We start from the raw sequence: 22,927 nt of genomic DNA, 5'->3' as shown, positions 1-22,927 counted from the left end.
ATTGACTTTTAAGCTATCATTTTTTGCTACTATGTTTTCGTGTTCTATATAATTTTTTAAAAGGAGTTCATTGTGTTCTTTCAACAAATTGTTTGCTATACTCGATATAGCAAAAAAACTGCTGCACATTAAATTTACATCTAAACTCACGTACAGTTTGTATTATACACTTACTTTCATGTACTTTTGTTCGTTTGTACGTAATAAAGTAATTTATAAAAAAGTTTTTACTACTTCTTTAGAGTATGGTTATATTATGGATAATATTTTGAGCAGTATGTAATTCAAAAATAAAAATTGTATACTCTTTCCTGCCATCCTAGTTATTTTCAAATTAAATTAAAAAATGTATTAGGCATTTTTTTGAGGTAGTCTCTGTAACTGCTGATGCTGTTTATGCTGCTTGATAGTGTTGCGGTTTTCAGCCGGCTTATTTTGTTCATAAAGTGGGGGAAGCTGTACGCATGCGCTTTGAACAGCGTCAGTTGTTGGCGCCTGCTATACTCAGCTCGTTCGCCGGGTTTTACTATAAGCGCGTGTACTGTTCGCCTCCACCGATCCGATCAGTCGCCCGCGATACCTTAAGCACGCGCGTCATGAAAATCTGTTACTATCGCCGTGACTCTACAACATCGCTCACTCGTTTAAATATTTAAAATGCTCGAAATAATTATCAGTAAAATACTTTTTTGTTTATTCTAGGTGCGTACTGAAAGTGATTGTTGCTTAATGAATACTTACAATGGTTTCAACAGTGTAGTTGGTTTTGTGATCAATCGTGAATGTTCTCTATGTGTGTAATTTTTTTCAAATAGCATTGAAAACTTGATGCAAGTAATAATCGTCACAACTAATGAACGAGAACCATAAATGTTTTAAAGTCATGGTTCAATGTTCTGAAGTCGTGGTTTTGACAGCCTCGTCAACTATCAGCTTTGACATGTGTAATGAAATGCAAATTTATATTATAGCTCTCTCGGCAATTTTCTAGGTCATATATGAAGTGTAAAAGGGCCTAAAAAGTTGAGCGAGTGCTTCAAACAAGAGTCAAAGAGCATAACGAGAAGCGACACGTCGAATGTCGACTAAAGGGTAACTCGATCATGAGGGTGAACCTGCGATTAATTGCACTGCTGGTGTTTCTGGAGCTTTTACTCATCTGTACTGCTGTAAAAACTCGTGTGGAAGGTGATACCAAGCTTACGTCTTATCGACATCGCCATCGACACCACCATGGCTGGTCAAGCTCAAACAATAGAAAACGTTTGTACGACGACTATGATTACCCCAACGAATCTGATGATTACGACGACGACGAAGACGATGACGATGACGACGACGATGACGAAAACGCAAAAAAAAGCTTTGAAACACTGAGGCGCAATTACCATGATAGATACGATCTAAACTGGCGTTCTCGGTATCATCGGCGTGGCCCTCCACTAAGCTATTTTTCCCAGGCTCACGTTTACAGATCGCGCTTCGTCCACCGCTCCAATCCCTACCCGCACAACGACTACAACTTTGAGGAACCTTACCGACTAAGGTGGCACTACGACGAGGATGATACTCACTCGCTTAATCAGAGGTCGACTCGGCCGAGAATTCAAAATCGTAGGACGAGGCCCTGGCAACTGCCTCGTAAGGACTTGCAGTACGACGACGAGGAAGATGACTATTATCTGGACGACAGCGATAACGACGACGGAGAGCGTAGTGAGGAGGACAGAATCAATCGAAAACACATAATGCGAAAGTCCCAACAACTTCGTGATAGCGGTGCCAGTAAACTCGAAGAGTGGATGCGAAAAGCTAACGGCAATGGCTCATCAAAAGTAAAAGCTAATACACACTCGGAGCATGAAGAGCAGGACGATATTTGGAAAGAATTTGAAACCGATGAAAATCCCAGATCATTTCATAAAACTTCAGCAAATATCAGTTCAAGTCGAATCACTTACGACGATATTATACGCAAACTCAGTAACACAAATTCAGACACGATTGTAACACCAATGTCTGTCAAACGAGATTATAGAAATGCGTCCCAGAGGCACGAGGCTGCTCCAAATCATTTGGAAGAACGCTGGGAAAACAAAGATAAACTTCGGAAATTCCAAGATGAACGCAATGATGATGAGGCCGATCAGTCGGATTCCAAAACGGTAAATCATACTACTTAATTTCTATTGAATTCACGTGAAATGATTGTTATGCATAAATCAACAATTTTGTAAAATGAATCCTACACAAAAAGTTCCATAATCATATAAAAATTAAATAAATAGAAAATACAGTAAAAAACTACAAATTTGGTTTTTAAAACCAAACAAAAGCTTTAAGCAACCCCATTATCTTCCTTTGTCGGAGCGTACAATATGCTGCCTACTAAATCATCGGACAGTATCTTTGAAGAATAATCTTTTGAAACCACGTGACTTTTTCTTGCAATACGTATTTACACTTCATAAGTATGCGTGAAGAGGAAGAATAACATTCAGAAGAAGAATTCACGCAAAAAAGAAATTATTGTAACTTTTTGAGCTTATGTGAAACCCGTTGAAATAAATATAGCATCCTGTATACATTAATTGTATACATAATCATATGTAGCCTTTGAAAAAACAGAAACGCTCTTATAAGTAAAGAAAAAAAATTTTTCTTAGATTATTTACTTTAAAAAATAATAATAGTGTAAAGATAGCACCGATTAATGAGAAAACCACAGGATATTAATCTAACATATAGAATGCAGGATATAACTTTTTTCTCAATAATTTTTAATTAGATTTGATAAAAAATATTTTAATATAACAGATACAACTTGATAATTAGCATTTCAGATGTATGTTTATTTAACTTTCCATATTATAATTCGTAATCCATTTTTTCATTACGGTTATACAATATGGAATAATGATCGATGCACCATCGATAAACACAAGTAAATTATTAATAACTTTTCCGTAACTTGTACAAGCACAAGACACTAAATCACTAATTTATCAACTGCGACAGCAAATCTCTTTGAAGCATTTTATAATCAACTACTAATACTAAAAATACATAACAAAATAGTTTTAAAAGCTAACATATTTTTGAGAGAATATCAGAGTCATTGATTATTGATTCGTGCAAGACATTTTCAACTCAACATTTTATTGAATAAGCAAATCGAAAGTCAAGATTTTAAAAATTGAACGACGAGAGTTATACTTGCAATAAATTTCAATCAAATTGAAAAATAACGACCACGACAAAATCTGTATTTGAGTATGCTAGATCAACCTATAAATCAATAAAAAAATTTATTTATGATATCGCTTAGTAAGATACATATCAATGTATTTATCCAGCAACTCTTTAAAATACTGTAAGGAGTAATTTTCAATTATCTAAATAAACCAGCTCGTTTGAATTTCTTACATTCTTTTTAACTACGTCAATGTTGTTATATTCATCGACTGAAACAGACAGTCGAGCTAGCTCATGTTCTGAGTTCTTAATAATTTAGCTCAAAAATAAAAATTTGGTAATATTACTATCTATAAAAGTATCTAAAGAGCAAGTATAGAAATGATCGAAATAAAAAGTAATTGAAACAGCACCTTTTACCAAGAAAAAATTATTTTAAATTTTGAATACTCATCGCTTAATCTGTATTAATAATAATAGAGCAATCGCTTAATAGTATTTTATATTATTCATAAAAAGGAACTTAAATTCATAAAATTAATTATTCAGTCAAGAACATCATATACTTAATTTATAAGTATTAAATTTTTACTTTTTATAATGTTGAAAGTCACAATTTTCATTTTTCGAAGATTATTAGTAAAATCACACATAAGCTCTGTATTTTATTTATACATACATACATAAACATAAAAAAGATCCTGAACCACATTTTAAATAAAATACATTCATCGTAATTATAATTTGTAAAAAAATTACCACTGTGGTTCTTCAAATCAATATAGACTTTAGCTTCATACTTACCAAAAAAGGATTTCGAAGTATTTATTACTACTGATTGAAATGTAAAAATAACACTTTAGTCGCAAAAATATTTCGTTTCTTTATTAGTGAACTTTTTTGTTAATCAATTTACTTATTACGCAATATCTTGCACCTCAATTTAAATAAGATTTATCTAAATACACTTCCAAATGAACAATCAATTTAAAAAATTACCAATTAAATTAGAAAATTAAAAAAGCCGGTATGAAAAATTCGAAAAAATAATTTTAAGGTTGCCCCCAAACAGCTTACATGTATTTTAAATGAGGAAAACTTAAAAATTGGATTCCTAGCGCTAAAAATGATGGAAAATTTGGAAAAACTTCATAAGCCCATGTATGTAGGGTAAACGGTCCAGTGTATGACCACCCACCAGTGAATGACCGATCGATGAATAATTACTTATAAATTGAATATACGAATGTTAATTTAATTTATAATATTTTCCCAACATTAAGCTATGTTATACGTACAGATTTAATCAACTTTTGACCAATAAAAATTGTATTATCTACAAATAAATAAATGTAGAAAATTTTTTGGTGGTCATTAACTGGATGAGGCGTCGATTTACATACAACCAGTATATGACCGATTTTTTAAGAATACAATCATATACAGATTAGGTTTGCCAATAATCTACTTGTACTGATTTTTGCATAAAATCAATTTAAACAGAACCATTTTACCAGTACTGTACCAGTGACAATGATTTATGATTAGATTCGATTATTAAAACAAAAGACATCGTTCAATTTCGATAAAATCTTGTAGAAAAGTATATTGGTCATTCACTGGTTGTCACCCGGTCATTTATTGGGGAAAGTGGTAATTCACTAGCGTTTTCGTAGTGACTCATGAAATCGTCGTTTTAATAATATTAACGTTGTTAAAATGATTTTTAAATATTTTTTACCCTACTTTATGTATTTTTTGAAGTGGGATCGATTCGTGATCTTCATTTGACCTTGAACATAACCTAAAAGCTACAGAAAACAAAATATCGTGAAAACCCGTTTTTCACATGGTGACCCCCATTTTTTATTGCAGATAAGAAAAAAGCGGAAAATTTTACGTCTGGATAGCCCCTTTTTTCAAGGTCATTTTAAGGAAGCTACAAAAGAAACGAAATCCTACAAAAGTTTCATATACCTTTATTTAAGCTTATTTTAGCGTGAATAATAATATGTATCAATACTCTTTTAAAAAAAGCATCAGCCAAAAGTATCATCAATTTATACGCGTTCTGATTAGTAGAGAGAATGATGTTACAGAATGTATCAATTTGTTGTCAATTGATGTAAGTTGTATGCTTTGATTCATTCCCCATAGGAGGCGTGAGCGAGTCATGAAGACAAGAATGATTGATTGATTGACTTTTCATTAGGGACCTTTGGGTATAACCCTATCTGGCCCCACCATTGAGTTCAGGGCCCGCGGTAGCCCAGTGGGCAGAGGCTCTGTTTTGTGCCCGGGAGATTTTACTAAATACTTGCGCGAGAAACCACGAGAATTTCAAGGTCTGCTGAAAATAAAGAAAAAAAAGAAAATTTCGTTCTGAATGATGAGACAATAAATAATACAATATGTAATAAGATATTAAAGAAGACTTTGTAATCCGTATAAGAAATTATGTTCAAACATTGTAATGATTAATGTAAAGACACTAAAAATGTACTACTCTTAAGATGAGTTCAGAGCGCTCGGAACGCGCTGTTTCATTGGCTAATAGAATTGACAATATAAATGAGTTCAACTCATTCAAATTTTGCTTACTTTAAAAAAAACAATTTCTCCTCAAAATTATACGTGAATATTTAATGTAAAAATTAAAAAATGATCACATTTAAATACAAATCACATTGTCGTGATAAAATTATATAATATATAAATTAACGGATGAAAGTAGAGAACAAGATTAAAATCTTAAAAACGAGTTTTATCTTTTTACTCTCCTATAATAAGGCTAGGGTGTTTTATTATGCAATTGCAGCTACTGTTGTAAATACTTTAGAGTTTAAGTCTGAAAGTTTTATTTGTTCTAGATGAGTTATAAATGTATACAGTTGTTACGAAGAAAAATGTTTGTTTTGCTAATAAGTTGGCAAGTAGAGAAGATATTTTTGTATGGATGATAAAGTAAAATTCTCTTATCATGTAACAAAGTATCGTGCAACTTATCTTATGTATAAGTGATATCGGCTACAATGATGTGTTACATGTCGCCGCCCCATATACGGCATCGGTCGAATGTTTTGGTACACTATAAATGAAAAACATGAAAATCAAGGATTTCTATTAAAATTTTTTGTTTCTGATGTTAAAATATGTTTTTATAGGTTCTTTTACAACAAAAAATATGTCTCTAGTTCCTCTTATTATTAAGAATCGTCCATTATTCATGTATATTGACTTGTGATTTCCAAGTCATTGACCGCATGATTTTGAATGCAATTTTTCATCAATCCTGATCCTTGGGGTCTCAAAAGATTTGTAATAAAATTCTTTTCCACTTAAATGTAACAGAGTTTAATCAAAAGTCTTGGACAATTTTTTTCATACTAAAGTACAACGAAATGACAAAAATAGCTAATTTAATAACGCTTATTGCTATATTTGGAGATAAGTAGATTAAAAAAATAACTAAATAAAAAATCTGCTACACTTAAGTGGAAAAGGATTTTATAACAAAACTTTTGAGACCCCAAGGATCAGGATTGGTGAAAAATTGCTTTCAAAATCATGCGGTCAATGACTTGGAAATCACAAGTCAATATACATGAATGATGGATGATTTCCAATAATTAGAGGAACTAGAGACATATTTTTTGTTGTAAAAACACCTATAAAAACATATTTTAACATCAGAAACAAAAAATTTTAATAGTAATCCTTAATTTTCATGTATTTTATTTATAGGCATATACACAGGTGTATACCCCTTAATTGAAGATACATTCGAATCCCATCAAATTTTTCTATGCTTTTCTCAACAAAATATACCAATTTTGACATTACCATGCCTCTCACTTTTCATACTTTTGTTCAAAAGCATTTTATGACACTTAATTGGTGGAAATAAACTGCACGACCTATAAAAATACCCAAATTTTTCTCATGTAAACGTTACCTCAAAATGCCTCATTTACTTTTTCCAGGCCTTTCTAACGGTGACTTTTTATAATATTTAGTAAATTTTCACAACATTTTCAGAACATCAATTCATTACAAAAGCAGTAAAAAATTCTATGTTTGAAGTTTGTTTGCTCTACACATTAGTGAAAACTAAACTTTTTTACTGGAGCTCGCAAGTTTTACTTTTCTTGAATATCTTCTTGAGAAATATCTTTATATTACATTGATATTTATACGGAGATACTCGCACCTAATAACATATGGAAACTTTCTGCATCTTAAATGATGTAAACAGATTTTTGAAGGTTTATGTAAGTGAAAAATCAAGGATCGTCTAAAGATTATTTGCAAATCATGCAAATTAGAAAAAATTTTCAGGTCATATTTAAGTTATATTGAAAATTCGATCCAAGAAGAAATCATAAATTAATCTTATAATTTGTATACGTACAAAAATCGAATTAACGGGCTAAATATATTTAAAGTGACGAAAATTATATACAAATTGTATAACAAAAATTTTAATTATTCCATAAGCTTTATGCAGCTGTAGGTGTAAACCATAATGTATAAACTACATACATCTAAAAACTCTCAAGATTTCAACGAAAACAATACTAATCTAATGCTGTGTTATAAAAAATGGTGAAGCGGTATGCAGTATGCACGTACTTTGGTTCAATGTACTTGCTATAGATACTTGCTATAGATATATCTAAATAATAAGGCCAAAAATAGTTTTATTACTGGGTGCACATTATTTCGACGTATTTGTGGAAATCGCGCTAAAAATAAACTTCACATCATTTTAGCACACATCGCAATCTTGATTTGATTCACAGACCGCTAAGCTATTCACACCCTATGATTGACGATATTTACAAATGCAATCATTGAAAATAATTGTCGGCGGCTATTAATCAAAATGAACATCGTGCTACCTAGCTCAGGTATTTTGCCTGACAATGGATGCTCCCACAAATCTGTTAGCAACTACTTTTTTGCTGTTTCCAACAAACATAAACTAATGAACTATGGATTACACATCATATTAATAATAATGAGTTTTAAAAGGGAGTAAAACATTTAACATCACAAGCTAAAATTAATTTCTTACTAGTTTGGGGGAATACATTTTTTCATAATGACAAACATAGCGAAAGAAAACTCATTTATTACTTATGAATAATACCGATTTAGATTTTTCTCTCATTTGTTTTTAATTCATTACACTAGATTCGAAATTCCAATATATGTATCGTGTATGCTAAATACGGCCTAAAAGCATTCGTCATTCATAATGCAACTTCAACGAGAATTTGCAGCGTCGACTTTTTTAAGTGACAAACACGAGTTTTGCTAGCCATGGATATCTGCTTAATTCAGATTATTTATACAACGTAACTGTGTACATTGACTACGATTGCTACGATAGATAAGGTTTTTTCTCGAAAATTTCTGATTTTATTTAACATAAATTACAGGCATCCCTTGTTATACGCGGCTTCTGTATACCTGGCTTACCCTTATGCGCTAATTGCCAAATACGAAGATGTCTCGTTATAAGCGGATAAGTTCACCTTGTACGCGATTCAAGACGGTCGAAATAGTATATTACGTGCCTAGGGAGCGAAAAACTGGAAAGCCTTAGAGCACGTGTAATTATCGTCCGAGGCGAAGCCGAGGCCGAAAAACATCCGCTTTTTTCCTTGTTATACGCGACACTTTTTCGGAACGTAACCCCCGCGTATATCGAGGGCTCCTTGTATTCTTTTTCATTAATTAGGTCATTGTATAACGGTTGATGCACAAAATTATTTTAACGTTATGATGTAAACACAAATTGTATTTACAATAAATTATCAAACATTATTTCTAAATTATAGGCACCTTTGAATCGAAAATTTTTTATTAAATTTTTGGAAAGGATTTTTCTTTACCTTACCATTGCACTTTTTCGATTCTCTATTTGTTGAAATTAATGGGTGAATTAATTATTGGATCCTATTTATATCTATTACTATATAGTTGTAAGGCGCTTGTAAAGACCTTTCGAATGGTATTTTTAAATTCCTGATACGATCTTCATCGACTGAGCTATGACACTTTGAAGATTACTCATTTTTTACTTAGGTATGGCAAAAATGATTTTGGATGTAGATTCGTGGCAAACAATTTTTTTACCCTACGCGGGTGCGGACCCCCGGAAAATGTTTGTGGGGTTCCCAGGAACATGTAAGAATGTAGGAATGTTTGAAATTTTGATAGTGTTTCTTTATAGCTACTTTTGTGATTTAGAAGAGGAAAAATTATGTTTTCTCGTAAATACGGCTACGTACTCAAATTCTAAGGCACCGAAAAAGTATCATAACTCATTTAAAAAAGTATTCGATAGGAAATTTTCTCAGCTTTTCGATGGTAGTATCAGAATTTTCAATAAGTTGTATTTTTACCGAGAAAATCGCCAGCAAACATGCCGAACTATACATCTCGAAAAACTCATCAGGGAAAAAGTGATCTTTGTGAATTTACGTTTTTTTTTATATTTTTCCCCCTTTGTTAACGATATAAAAATAATGTCTATATTACTTGTAAGAGCTTATTTTATTACTATTATTATTTTTTTTTTTAATTAAGAACTAGATTACAGCGAGTTTTTATGAAAATTTCGACGTGCATTCCTTGCAATTGCTGGAACAGTTTGACAAAAAACATCTGTGTTTTGAATAACGATACGTTGAAAAAGCACCGTTTGCCGGTCTGTAGCCTGTTTTGTTAAAAGATTATTTTCCTCAACGATGTATACCTTTTTAGACAATAGGTCTTTTTGACGATTTATTACTTTCTAAAGAAAAAAAATTCATGCACAAATCATGTAAAAAATATGAAAGGTAAAACTACAAACCTTGTCGTAAAAAATTTGCGCATCTTTTACTTCATGTTATAAACAGCACGTAAAAAGTTGGTGGGCCATTATTTCTCTTTGTGTCTATGTGACTTACTCCGTATGTAAATATATACGAGAAAGTAAAGTTAATTCTTTGTATCGATAGAATAAGCGCACCAACACATTGCTAACAAAATAAGGCGTGTGCCTTTTCTACCAAATGGAGTTTATTATTAAACTATTCCACACTATTTCTGCGATATCTTCGAATTTTATAATATACTTGGTCCATGAGTCTCGTTAAGGAAAAACTTTTATAGTCGTGGAATTCCATTATTACTAAATCAAATACTTAGACTGTATACTCAAGGCTTACGAAATGAAAAAATAACTTGCTATTTTCAGCCGATGAATTCATGAAGATCCGGAGCTTAGATTGTACTTTTTACGCAAATTCTGAGACCCTTATCGAAACTGATATTCTTAGTGCGGGCAGCTGTCGCATCGACAAGTATAAGCGTATTGTGCAACTAAGTGACGCATAATTTATTTGATATATATAATACGTTTAATAGCGATATTAACGTGTTAGTAACAAATCCTTACGTAAATAAATATTAAAAATTAAACGAGATATGCACCTATTGTTAACATTAGCTGAAAAATATTACTTGATACAATAGGTCCGTCCAAAAATCAACGCGAAAAAAGTGCAGTGCAGCTCTCATGCTAGCAGCTCTCGTACTCGATGAATTAATGCAAGACTATTATATGCTTCAAGCGCAGCGCATGGCTCGAACGACGATCGCTGGTGAGCGTGAGACAGCTGGGCGTCTATGCTACTGCGCTAATGGTGAATCATCCATCGCACAGATCGCGGAGGCTATATTTGACTTATATGTACATGTATATATGTGCGCACAAGAGTAATTGCCCCGGTACATGTTTCAGGTTTTCGCATCGGTTTATTGGCTACGAAAGAAAAAATGCCGAAACTTTACAGCCTGTCTGGTGTCCGATGAAGCACAGAGCTTTTGAGCATGCACCAACGTCAGGTTGCTTTCAGCCGCGCGTGAACTACACAACTGCTATCGCAAATATTTAGCTTGACCGCTTAAACGCGCTCGACGCTTGGGTCTTGTTTGAATCGTTAGACTCTTGCACTCTACATTAGCTTACAAATTATCACTTGCATTCGAGCTCGCCACGATGATGTAAATGCGTACTTGCATATTTGTACATTAATATGTATACATTGAAATTAAGATCAAATTGATTATTTATTGTACAGTAAAACGCCTTTTAGTTTCTAGAAATATAAATTTACATTTCATAGTTCAGATATCATAAGGTTCAGATGTCATTCAAAAATATAAATTTCTAAAAGTTTTGCTTGCTAAGAAATGTTTCTAAATCCTACCTGTGGTCGAGAAAGATCATTTTTAAAAATAATTCCACGAAAAATTTTAAAAAGTCCCAATTGGTCCCAATTATTCCTTGACCCTTTAACGTCTGAAATGACCATTTTTGGACAACATTTATAGCGATGAATTACACCGACTAAAAATGGTTTAAAAAACTTTTCAAATATCATTTCTTACGTAAAATTTAATGTACTTTTCGAAGCTGGGGACAGAATTTTCAAAAATTTATGTAATAAAAAGTTTTAAACAATTTCGTAAAAAAAAAAACATGAAATTTCGAGAATGAAATCTCGTTTAACTGCAATTTCGACACGGAAAGAAGGTTCGCTTGTGCCTCTCACGCATATAGATTTGGTCAATGACACGTATACTTTATTGTAAAATAGTTAAAATTATGAAATTCAATATGACGATCATAAATAGGACTTGCGGAGATTTGTATGTCATTAAATGATTTCGACAATTTTTAACTCGATAACCATCAATTTTACGAGAAAAAGTTGTAGAATGAAAACGGTTTAGAATTGATCGAAGAACAAGCCTGATTTGTTTCAGAATTTTTTGAGCAATTTTTGGATTTTTGAAAAAATAGTGTTATCCAAAAATTGTTCCAAATGAGCCGGTGAGTCCAACGACCCTTCGTTGAGAACGCCCGTTGAGCTTGCCATTTCTCTAGTTTTCTGTCATTTTGATCCTGTTTTCTGGAAAAACTACTGAATAAAACGGAATGAAATTTGGTACAGCTATTCTCAGTAATAATACGGAAGACTTCACAAAGCCGTTTTTTGAAAATCGGTCCAAGTTCAAAGTTATGCAAGCATGCATTTTCAGGGTTCGATTAGTAAAAATTCGAGCTGCGGCATCGACTTTAGCAAAAATATTTCTTATTCTGCGGAAACGCCTTAACCTCAACTTTCATCACATTCATGCAATTTTTACTAAAAATCCAGTAAGCTATATGAACCTACTTAGGAGGTGGAAGAATTAGCACAAAAATTGTATTTTTAGTTTTGTTTTCTGAAACTTCTTCTGAATATATTTCTTTAAAAAGCTCTATGGTGGGCTACAGAACAACAAGATGAAGGTCTTTGTGGCTTAAAAGTAAAAGTTTCAGAAAATGAGACTGGAAATTTGAATTTTGGTTTTTTCTTCTCGTATATTCTTAGAAGTTTGTGACAGAAAAAAGATAAAACAAGTGCACGTATTATAAATTACAGAGTCTCTAAAAAAAAGCTTTCATCGAGTCTTGTAACGTCTAGTCACACCTTCTTGTTTATGGTTTCAGTGCCAAGTCAAAAACAAGCCGTTTTCATTCTGCTGTTGCTTATAAACACAAGCAAATACGTGTATATCAGTAAGTACTTTGACTATTTTTGAAAGCAAACATTCTTGGCTGCTGTAATGCAATACGAGGATAAAATCGCGTCCATTAAGCATAAAAAACAATTAAAAAAGCGAACTTTTATTAGATAGATCAAAATAATCGTACAGTTCGCAGTTTTTGAGTGCTTCATTGTCAATCATGACAGACGCTTCGTTAGGCTTGACGCCTGAAGGAAAGACAAAGTGTGACAAGTTGAGCGGCGCGAACAGCGGACAGCAATCTCGGGGAATGCAAATTCATCATCCCGGATCAACCGAGTCTTTTAAGACCCCGACTTGGGTGGCCTGCCGCTGTCGCTGCCATATACACAACACTTGGATAACCATATTATATGTATATATTCAAATATCCGGTTGCAATCGACTTGCAACGCAACCAAGATATTTTCATGTTTCCTCAATTCTTTACAAGCCTCCTATATTTTGTTTTTTATTCTATTATTCAAATATCTAGAGAGCTATTTTATAAACTTTTTGTTAACAATAGATAATAATATTGTAATTTTATAATATTTAGAGCTCATTTAATGATTAACTTAAAATCTCTCGCTCTTAAACACACTAAAATACAATAAAAATTTACTATTAAACTAAAATATAAATTAAAATATAAAAAAATCGTAAGTGAAAATTATGAACAAGAAGCAATACTGCAACTGTACATGCATTTACAGCGTTAGAAATACCTTTCAACTTAAACAAATAATTATAAATTTTAAATGAAAAACTTCCTACTGTATATAAGAACTAAGAAATGAAAATGTTAAACGGGTGATATCGCACAAATTGATCTCGCCATAATACAAATGTGAGCAAAAAGAAAGAAAGAATAAAGTAACTGAAGAGAGTAAAAAATATTCAGATTTACGTGTCCAAGCATAAAATATCATTATTGGATAAAGGTCATTATTTCGTTCAAATTTTATAAACTTTTATGCCCATAGTCTCTATGCTTGCTGCGCATTTGGCGTACCAACCCTCGTTAGATTTATTTATTACCTAAAGAAAATAATTAAATGTATGCTTTCGGAAGTGTATCTAAAATTAATTTTCAATAAATTTCTATTCTCTCCGGTCAATCGAAAAATTAAATAAAACTTGAATTTAGGGGTTCTGTTCTGTGAAAAGTTCTCACTCATATTAATTAAAATATTGCGTCTTTATATTATCGGCTTACAGTCGATAGGCGATAGCATTATCAGTTTACAGAAAGTTTCTAAATTAAAAATATTTCTATTTCACAATTCTGGTTTCGATTTTTAAAAATTTTGAAAAATTTTGAATATCGTGAAATATTTTTATTGATTTATTTACACTGCTTTTAAAAATATTATGGAGTCATAAAAAATAAAATGTTGGTTCTTTATAAATGACAGGAACTTCATTCTCCCGCACAAGAGAAGCAATTCTCTGAAAAAAATCTGAGCCAGTCAAGAAACTCGTTGCTTGGGACTGTGGCAAAGATGTTATTGTACAGCCGTATTAGCCACTTGAAAATAATCACACAAATATAGTTTCTTTATACTTACATTACTTTATTAAATGAATGAAATAGTATAGCTAAGTTGAAATACAACTTATCAAATATTTGCGAAATATCCGATTTGTCCATCCAATTATGAATGTTTTAAATATATAAAGAATCATTACCACTTTAAAATCATTTACTTTTTTCTCGGACAACTATTTATTTCATCATTCAAACTTGTGGAAAATATCAAATGTAATCAAGAGAGTATTTACTGATATCAAATGCATGATTTTAACATAATGGGCATTTTTCTATAAAAATTATTCTGAATTTTCAAAAAATAATAAGATTTTAATAAAATGTTTATGATCAACAATGAATGTCATTTGATTTATTTTGAGAGTCCATTATGATTATTCACGTACTGTATTGTATATTTCATTTCGATGCAAATTTGATGAAAGTTTAATTTTTGAATCGATCGATTAATCTTGGAAGGTTCGTTGCAAACATGAAGTTAACTTGTAAACATGATATTAATCAATCATGGAAAATTTTATCTATAATGCATTCTCAGCTGTAAAAAGCATAAAATGTGGGCCAGTGTATTGTAGAAAGCTTAAGTACAAACACACATGCACATGAATTTCACATTTTCTGCGTATTTAACAATTTAAAATACTTTACGAGGACATGTTAGAAATAAAAAATATTCATGAGTCGCCATCATTTATCTTCTTGCGGAACCGCACAAAGTAACAAGAAACAATCGGATAATGTGGTTTCTCTATTTAGCTTTATTTTAAAAAAAATCATAAAAAATATTCATTTATTTTACAATGAACTCATCACAATCAAAATATATTATGTTTCAATAGCTGAAAAACATGCTTGAAAAATGAAAAATTATCGAAAATCTTTTACTTACTCTGATTTTTTCAAATACTTTCAATTTTCATTATTTCATCTTAGGATAAAATAGAAAAGGATAAAATGAAAGCTTTCAAAATGTATTTATTGCAGACACCACGAAATGTTTAAAACATCAAATTGTTCCTATATAATGCATCAAATGGTGAAGTGTAATTTCAGTATCTATTGGGCTAAAAATGGTAAATAATAATTCTGTCTCACTATTCAGGATTGGAATTACTCCCATTTGATTTATAGCGAGAGTAAAGGATCGCATTTTATTGTGAATTTGCATTCGTACATAAATTTTTACTTTTTAACAATTCAAGTCAACTTCATCTTAATCGAGTTTCTTATAAATACGTCATACCACATAAATACATAAAATTCAGTTTTTTTGTTTGATGTATTGATCTCAATAACTGCCTCGATAACTTGTACGTACTTAAAAAAAAGATCAAGAATTCACATTTAATTTGATAATTTGTGTACTGTAATCCTGGAAAAGATTGCCGCGAGCAAGCCAAAACTAATAAAGATTACCTAAACCTTCTAAGCTTTTTCTGTATTAAATAGCAAACAAGTTCCCTATAAAAAAGTCAAGTTTCTTTAGATTTCAATCGATTATTCTCTAATTTTTTTAATGAGCAATGACTTACGACCATTGACCAACCGTGACCTTCAACCATGAGACTCTGGAAGTCATTCTGGTAGCTAATCTATTGCTATAAGTTATCAGAACCTATAGTATCATGTCGTGAAAATTATTTTAAAAAGTAGAATAATTGAACGGTGAGCAGGAAATGGTGAAAGATATTTTCACAAATAAATTTTTGCAAATATTTAAGAAAACCATTGACAGTAGTCAAAGAAAATTTTTTAGATAATATAATCCATGAAATATTATTACAGCAATTGGTATTTAAATATTCTATTCTAAATCGTAAAATACAAAAAAATAAAATAAAAAATGTGCACCAACAGGAATACGTAGATGACGAAAACGTAGAGGAGGAAGAAATTCCGGTAACTGCTAGTAGTGCTATCACTCGTTCAAGTACTAGTAACGTGAATTCAGCCAACTCAACTGCTACGACGGAAGCGACGACGACGACGACGACGACGTCGACGACGGCGACTACGAAGCGAAAAACTGAATCGATGAATAATTTCAGTCACCAAAACGGCGAGAGAGCTGTACAGCCCAGTTCGCAGTACAATGAATACAAGTTGGGAAAAAATGACTACCCAGCAATGTCGTCGCACAGCGTACTCAAGTGGCAGCATCTCGGCTCGCGAGAAAACCTACAGCGAACAAGAAACAACATGTCGCATTTCAGATCTGCCTTCTCTAAGAGTAAGTTCTATTATACGCATATGGATCTTTGATATTTTAAATGAATATACCATTTAGCTCACCATATCGTGTGTCGCTCGTTTATTCGTTTAAAAGTGGGGAGGATACATAACGGCCGACCGGTAGAATATCCGAGCAATAATTTTACTTCAGGAAACTGCAGTGAATCGTTTGGGGGCCGATCCGCCTCTGGTGGTCTACACGAGTACAATTACTCCGGGTGTGCAATCAGTCATTTGCGAGCATCGATCCCCGTACATATTTAAACAACCTCTATCAAAGGCGCGTGACCTCCACCTGCGAGTATTATATCATTTCTTCTCGAGCCCTCAAAGGAAAGAGAGAGACCATACGCTCTTAATATTATACTTGATTATTCGATTCACACTATCAGCTTAGCGTGCTGCAGCGGAAAATGTACGTGCTGCAAGGATTTTTTGAAATACCATTTTCAAACGAAAAAGCTTCGAATTTGTTGAATTTTAGAAAATTTTACATCGATGAAATAACGAAAATTGCCCCATTTTCTGAGAAACAAAGTATTCTGATAAAATTGCTTTTTTTGCAGCTCCTGAGGCCTTGGCGGCTCGACGTCACGCTGACCGTGTCGCGGCTGAAGGCAGCTGTCAACGGCCAAAATCTCGGGTCATTTCGGTACGGGACGTATATAGGGATACTTCCGTCTCTTATAAACCCCACTGTGTAATTCTTTATCGTTGTTCTCATGACACAGGCTGCTGCAACTCCGAGAGTCTCACCTGCTCGGAGAAACATTCTCAGCAAGTTGAATTTTACTTTCAGGTGAGTGTTATTAGCTTTCATTTTTTATTCTATTCGCACATTTATTTCCTTTATCACATGAATTAATTGCTCCGAGGATAAAGTTATTAAAATTTGCCATCGAACAAATTTATACTACTTAAAAAAGCGTTCTTTGCTTTTTGTACACGGTCTGATAGTACTTTATACCACTCTAACTTAAAAAACGCAAATTTGACGCTAATTTTAGGCTCTTGTGCTATAATAATATATTTTTCACTCTCTAGGTGCAAATACAATTTTTTGTGAATCCCCCAGCCTAAAATAACATTTTGGTTTTGCTCGGCGGGAGTAAAATGTTACTTTAGGTTGGGGTAGCACAAAAAATATTGTATGTGACTTGTGTGGATAAGCTTTTTCAGCACTCACCTTTGGCTCGTGCTGCAACCCCTCATTTTACAGAAAAGCATATCCACACCCGTTGCATAATAGTAGATTACGCAACGGGGGTGGGAGGTTGTCAATCTGTTCATCACTGCAAGTGGAAAGTGCTACTTTCGCGCACGGCTGGCGATCTTAAAATCGACTATTCCGCACGTTGTAATGAAAATTAGCGTACGCCCCCGTTGCGTAATCTACTATTTTCAGTTGTGGGGGAACATTTGCTTTTTAATGAGCTATTTATTTATCATTGTTATTTTCGAATAATGAAAGATATCTTAGCTCATAGAATGTATTTTTGTTCATATTCAGCTTATTAAAAGCATCGTTTAAAACGTGTAAGGTATAACATTTGATTAAACAATACCTGTAAGGTGTTAAAATTAAATGAATATTGTACATCGATCCGAAAAAAAATGCTTAATTCCAAACTAATTGCACACTAATTTTTCATTTGTTTCGAAATGAAACAAATAAAATAATTAGCAAATATTGTTACAACATTTTTGTACTGTTTTGGAGATTTAAAATACAATTCATAAGCTGAGATACCTTTCATCATTCGAAAATAACTATAATAATTCAATAAACAGATATTTGAGGGTTTTTAATTTTTATAAGAATCATATGAGACCTTAATTAGTTGTATAATGTTTAAACAAGTAGCTAATTAAAAAAGGAAACGGTTTTAGATTTTTCATAGCCTCCCAAATCTGAAACAATTTTTGAATTTTTTTTAATGACAAATTCGCTCCTACACACACTCGAATTTGGATCACTTTTTACCTTTTCGTCCCACACTGCTACGCCGGCACGAGAAGAGACCGAGTACCAGCTACGCTGGCGCGAGTGGATTTTTTTGTGCACACTGTGCGCAAAAAGTGCTCACAAAGCGGGCACAAGTTTCGTATAAAATTTTATGCAATAGAAAACGAAAAATGCTTAAATAGCGAATATGAAATTTCCCACAAATACGAGAAATTTTACTATACACCAGTGTCCAAAAACCCTTTTTGCACTATACTATTGCGTAATAGTACATTATGTAACAAGTGCTTGAAGATGACTCGCTGCGCTCGAGTGAAAATAACTCCTGAGTGAGTCACCCTTCTCACGCACTAGTTGTACAGGATATTTTTTAACATTTCGTGGTTTTTGTATCACTGAAAGGATAGAAAACCCTTGTTTTACGCACGGAGTGTTAAAAATTCATTCATTTTACTACATTACATTACATTTTAAACATAAACACATTTAACATCGAAAATTAATGTTTTGCATCATTATCGTTTACCTAATAATTTCACTTTTACTAAGGTCGAAGATGTAATATGAATCTGTCGTTTGTAACAAATTTCATAACAATAAATTATTATTATAAATAAATTAATTGATAAAAAAATTTTTTAATTCGAATACGAAATCGCGTCCATTATAAATCATCCGTCAATCGTGTTATTGTTTGATATTACTCTGCATGATCGAAAAATTAGTTCATTGTGTCTCTCATAGTATACCCTAAACTATATTACGCTGAAATAAATTTGACTAAAAAAGTACTATTAACTGTTAACTTTGTAAAAGAAATTGAAAAAATCTGTTTGAAATTTTTTTAAAATAAAGCTACGGATGCAACAAAAATATACAACATTGTAAGAAATGACAAAATGGCAATCAATAGACTAGCTAATTAGATTATAAAAGGAAATCAAATTAAACGAGAAACTATATTTTAAGGCTTTATAAAGATTTCGAAAAAGTGAAAAAAATTAGAAAGATTTATTCGTATGTTCAGACAAATGTATCACAGAATCAATGAACGATCAGAATATAGCATATACCAGGAATCTGATGTTGGAACATCAATGTGGCATCTTTCACACCATATATTTACAGGAATATACTATAATTTGCCAAGCTGAATCTGCAGCTCATAATGTCAGATTGACCACGTCTAAGGACCTCCCACATATCTTGCTGTTTCGTGAACGCGCATGATGTGCTTTTACTTCGTAACATAATATATACATTTCAAGTGTTTTGAACAGCCACATTACAAATTCAAGTGCACGCCGCGATTCCGCCTCACGCACGTGCCTTCGAACAATTCCATTAACTACATACGAATATAAGAATTGTCTTCGTTAACCAGCGTGTCGCAGTTAATTATCGAAGTCAATTTTTGACGGTAAGCTTCGTAGCGATAGCATCTGAAATCATTAAATTCGATAAAAGATCGCGATTAATTTTCGGCAACTCGTTCGTTTTTTATTTAAGTATATACCTTTATTTTATCGAAGTCGTTAAAGCTGTCAACGAAGCATTATTCGACGGTAGTCTCGATCACGATTGATTGCGTGTGCAGTCTCGAAAATTTTTCGAATTTTTTAAAATTAATCGATTCGAAACAATTTTAATTAATCTTTCATCGATACTTTTTTTTGAAGCCCAATTTTTTAAGAATAAAATTAAAAAGGCAAAAATATAAATTTACATTCGTAAATATAGTCGGCATGTAGTCAAACGAACGTACATTTACTTCAAAAATTTGGGGAAAAAATTAAATTTCAATAATTCAATCAATAAAGAAGTATCGAACTCAAGTTAAATTTATTTTTGCTTTGAGCATTTAAATGCTCATGGTTGCTCGAAAGATCATGTTCTGTCGCTGGATCTGTCACATAAGGTACAAAAAAGTGCACTTGCCCGAAGTTCAAAAAGTACTTGGCGCAATCGAGTAACTCGACGTTGGCGCAACTCGAGAACAAAAAGAGAGAAGCAGGGGTTGCAATGCTCCAGCCTTCAGTTTTGATCTTTTTGACCAGCGCATACCAAGCGTCGTTTCGCTAGGCACGCGCTCTTAATGAGCTGATCGAAACGCTAAAGCGAGCGTCGCGACGAGTGCGAAGCGTAATAGTGTCGTCGTGACGACATAATATCAGGCAAATAGCTCGAATAGTCTCGAGAGTTGCGGCGCGCGCGGAGGCTGTCAGGTTCGCCGCGCGACCGGCGACTTGCTCAGCACAACGCTCATAAGAGTCGAGTCGCGCTTATAAATATTCGCTCTTGCTCGCGCGCGCTCTTCCGTGTGGTACGAAAATACACCACTCGCGCTGATTTACGAGGCTCTGCGGCCAAGCGATCATCGTCTTTAGTACTATACTTTTCCCGTATATTTGCGTGGCGTTCACAAACTGGGTTAGTGATATGGCACTCAGCGTCGCGCAGCCGACACCGATCGACGCCGAGCCCGTATCTGCCGCGCGCGAGCGCAAATGCAGATTCTTTTTATCGATCGCACGGCTCGAGTGTCCCTGACTGCTGTGACAACTCGGTACCACGCGGCAGCTATTTTCGTTCATCTTCTACCCCCGATCCTGCTGTTGCTGCTTCGCTTACGTGCAAATACAAAAAAACAATGATTTATGTACGGATGAGCGAGCTAGTCCACGTTGCAAGTGGCTTTGATAGCGAGTGCCTGTAAACTTAGAGGGATCCCAAAATGCCATCCTAATTTGAGCGCGAATAGCTCGTTGGATCGTGTCTCTGGGAACATGAGCTCATGAAACTATCATAAAATATAATTTGTAATATGCGCATTTTTTTTCTTGTTAGTGACAATATCATGGATGAATTCTCGCGTGTACTTTCATCGTGTTCAGTGAATTCAATTAATTACGTGATTCATATTTCAATTGTAACAAATTTCATAAATACTCAAAGTTACTTACGTTCACGCTTAGTTTTTCAAGAGAAAACTAAAAACTTCCCAAGTTTTTTTAGAAGCATTTGCTTTATCAGGTGCAACACATATCACTAGCTATGCTAATAAAGTAGATTTCAAGAAGTTTGTAGAGCCATGTGGTTTTTGTACTCGTGTAATTTGAGCCAACTGAAATACATACACTCGAGCATTAGAATTAATTAATGACAACTTTTTATTCTATCTAATTTTGATCATTTTGTGACCGTTATCTAAACTGTTATCTGAACCATTTTCCACATCTCTTGCGACGTATTTGATTTTTATCGAAAGTTATATCTTTAAAATTCACCCGATTAATTATTTTGATATTTTATTCATTCTGACATTTATGAGGAATGCAAGAAGCTGTGCTTTCACACGAGTTATTTTTAGGAATTGTTACAATATATCTTATGTTTTATTTCTTCATATATATATGTGAAGCGACGCAAACTTTAATCATTGAGCCTACGACCATTACGATTGACAACTTATTTCTTTTGAGTTATAGCGAGAAACAAGTTATATCGAGGCCACTTATTAAATTTTCCGGGGCTATGTTTGCATAATTGATTTTATTTCACTCTATTGTAAAGTAGAAATTAGAAAAACACACATTATTGACTTGGATAAGGCGATAGCCTTGCGTTAGCAGCATCAAAGCAAGTATAAAAACTTCAAATGATGTTACAGAACGAGCTATAAGGCTAAGTTTAATGACCTCGAGGGATGCGTAAACGTCCGAGACCGCATAATAAGACTATCATCCTCGGCACGAGCAAAACATATAATCCTCTTAATAAAGTAGCAATAGCCCACAGTAGCGCAACACGGCATCGGCAAAACGAGCTACTCGTACGAACGTCGCAGTACATCTCATGTCGTATATCTTCGTACATCGCTGTGCATGCGATGCATTTGGTAGACACGAGAGTATTTTTGGAAAATCTACTTAGACAGGTGTATTCATAAAAAATTCATTTCGCCTGTCCATTATGTTTATTAACTCGCTGAGCCTCGTCACGCACAACTCGCTCGCGCTTTTACATTTTTTTTTTTTATCTATTTTTTAGATATCCGCGAGGTTGCAAAATTGTGTGCTTTATCAATTCAATCGAATACAATTGTCTGCACAATGTCGGATCACCCGAATATAATTCATTCTGTCAGATGAATAATGAGACTGTAATTAACTATAATCCTCAAGTATCATCCATTCGGTAAACATTTCAGCTAGTTTTTGGCATTGGTGCATAGTCAAATAATATTTGAATAAAAATACGCACTGATCTAGTCTTTGGAAAAATACATCGTTATTTTGTTGATATTATAAAGTTGTGAAATATCGCGTAGTTTCCCCGGAAAACAGGTTCAAAATTTTTGATTACTGTTT

General features: G+C 33.2%; 1 protein-coding gene across 3 annotated transcripts in view; it reads left to right on the top strand.

The window, feature by feature from the left end:
- Positions 1 to 590: 590 nt before the first annotated feature.
- Positions 591 to 22,927, top strand: part of LOC106659831 (probable WRKY transcription factor protein 1) — a 44,123-nt gene continuing 21,786 nt past the window's right edge. The window contains exons 1-4 of one of the 3 annotated variants that reach the window (XM_023460594.1): positions 591 to 793; positions 1,475 to 2,165; positions 16,217 to 16,589; positions 17,158 to 17,390. In XM_023460594.1, the coding sequence (XP_023316362.1) occupies positions 783 to 793; positions 1,475 to 2,165; positions 16,217 to 16,589; positions 17,158 to 17,390 (1,308 nt within the window). In that variant the 5' untranslated portion in view covers positions 591 to 782. Of the gene's footprint in view, positions 2,166 to 16,216; positions 16,590 to 17,157; positions 17,391 to 22,927 lie in introns of all 3 variants that reach the window. The other 2 variants (XM_023460595.1, XM_014382550.2) reach the window with 2 other exon arrangements.

The sequence above is a fragment of the Trichogramma pretiosum genome, unplaced genomic scaffold (assembly GCF_000599845.2).
Source record: "Trichogramma pretiosum strain Unisexual culture from Peru unplaced genomic scaffold, Tpre_2.0 scaffold62, whole genome shotgun sequence".
Lineage (NCBI taxonomy): Eukaryota > Metazoa > Arthropoda > Insecta > Hymenoptera > Trichogrammatidae > Trichogramma > Trichogramma pretiosum.
The sequence above is the reverse complement of the archived record's forward strand: the minus strand, read 5'-3'. Positions and strand labels throughout refer to the sequence as shown.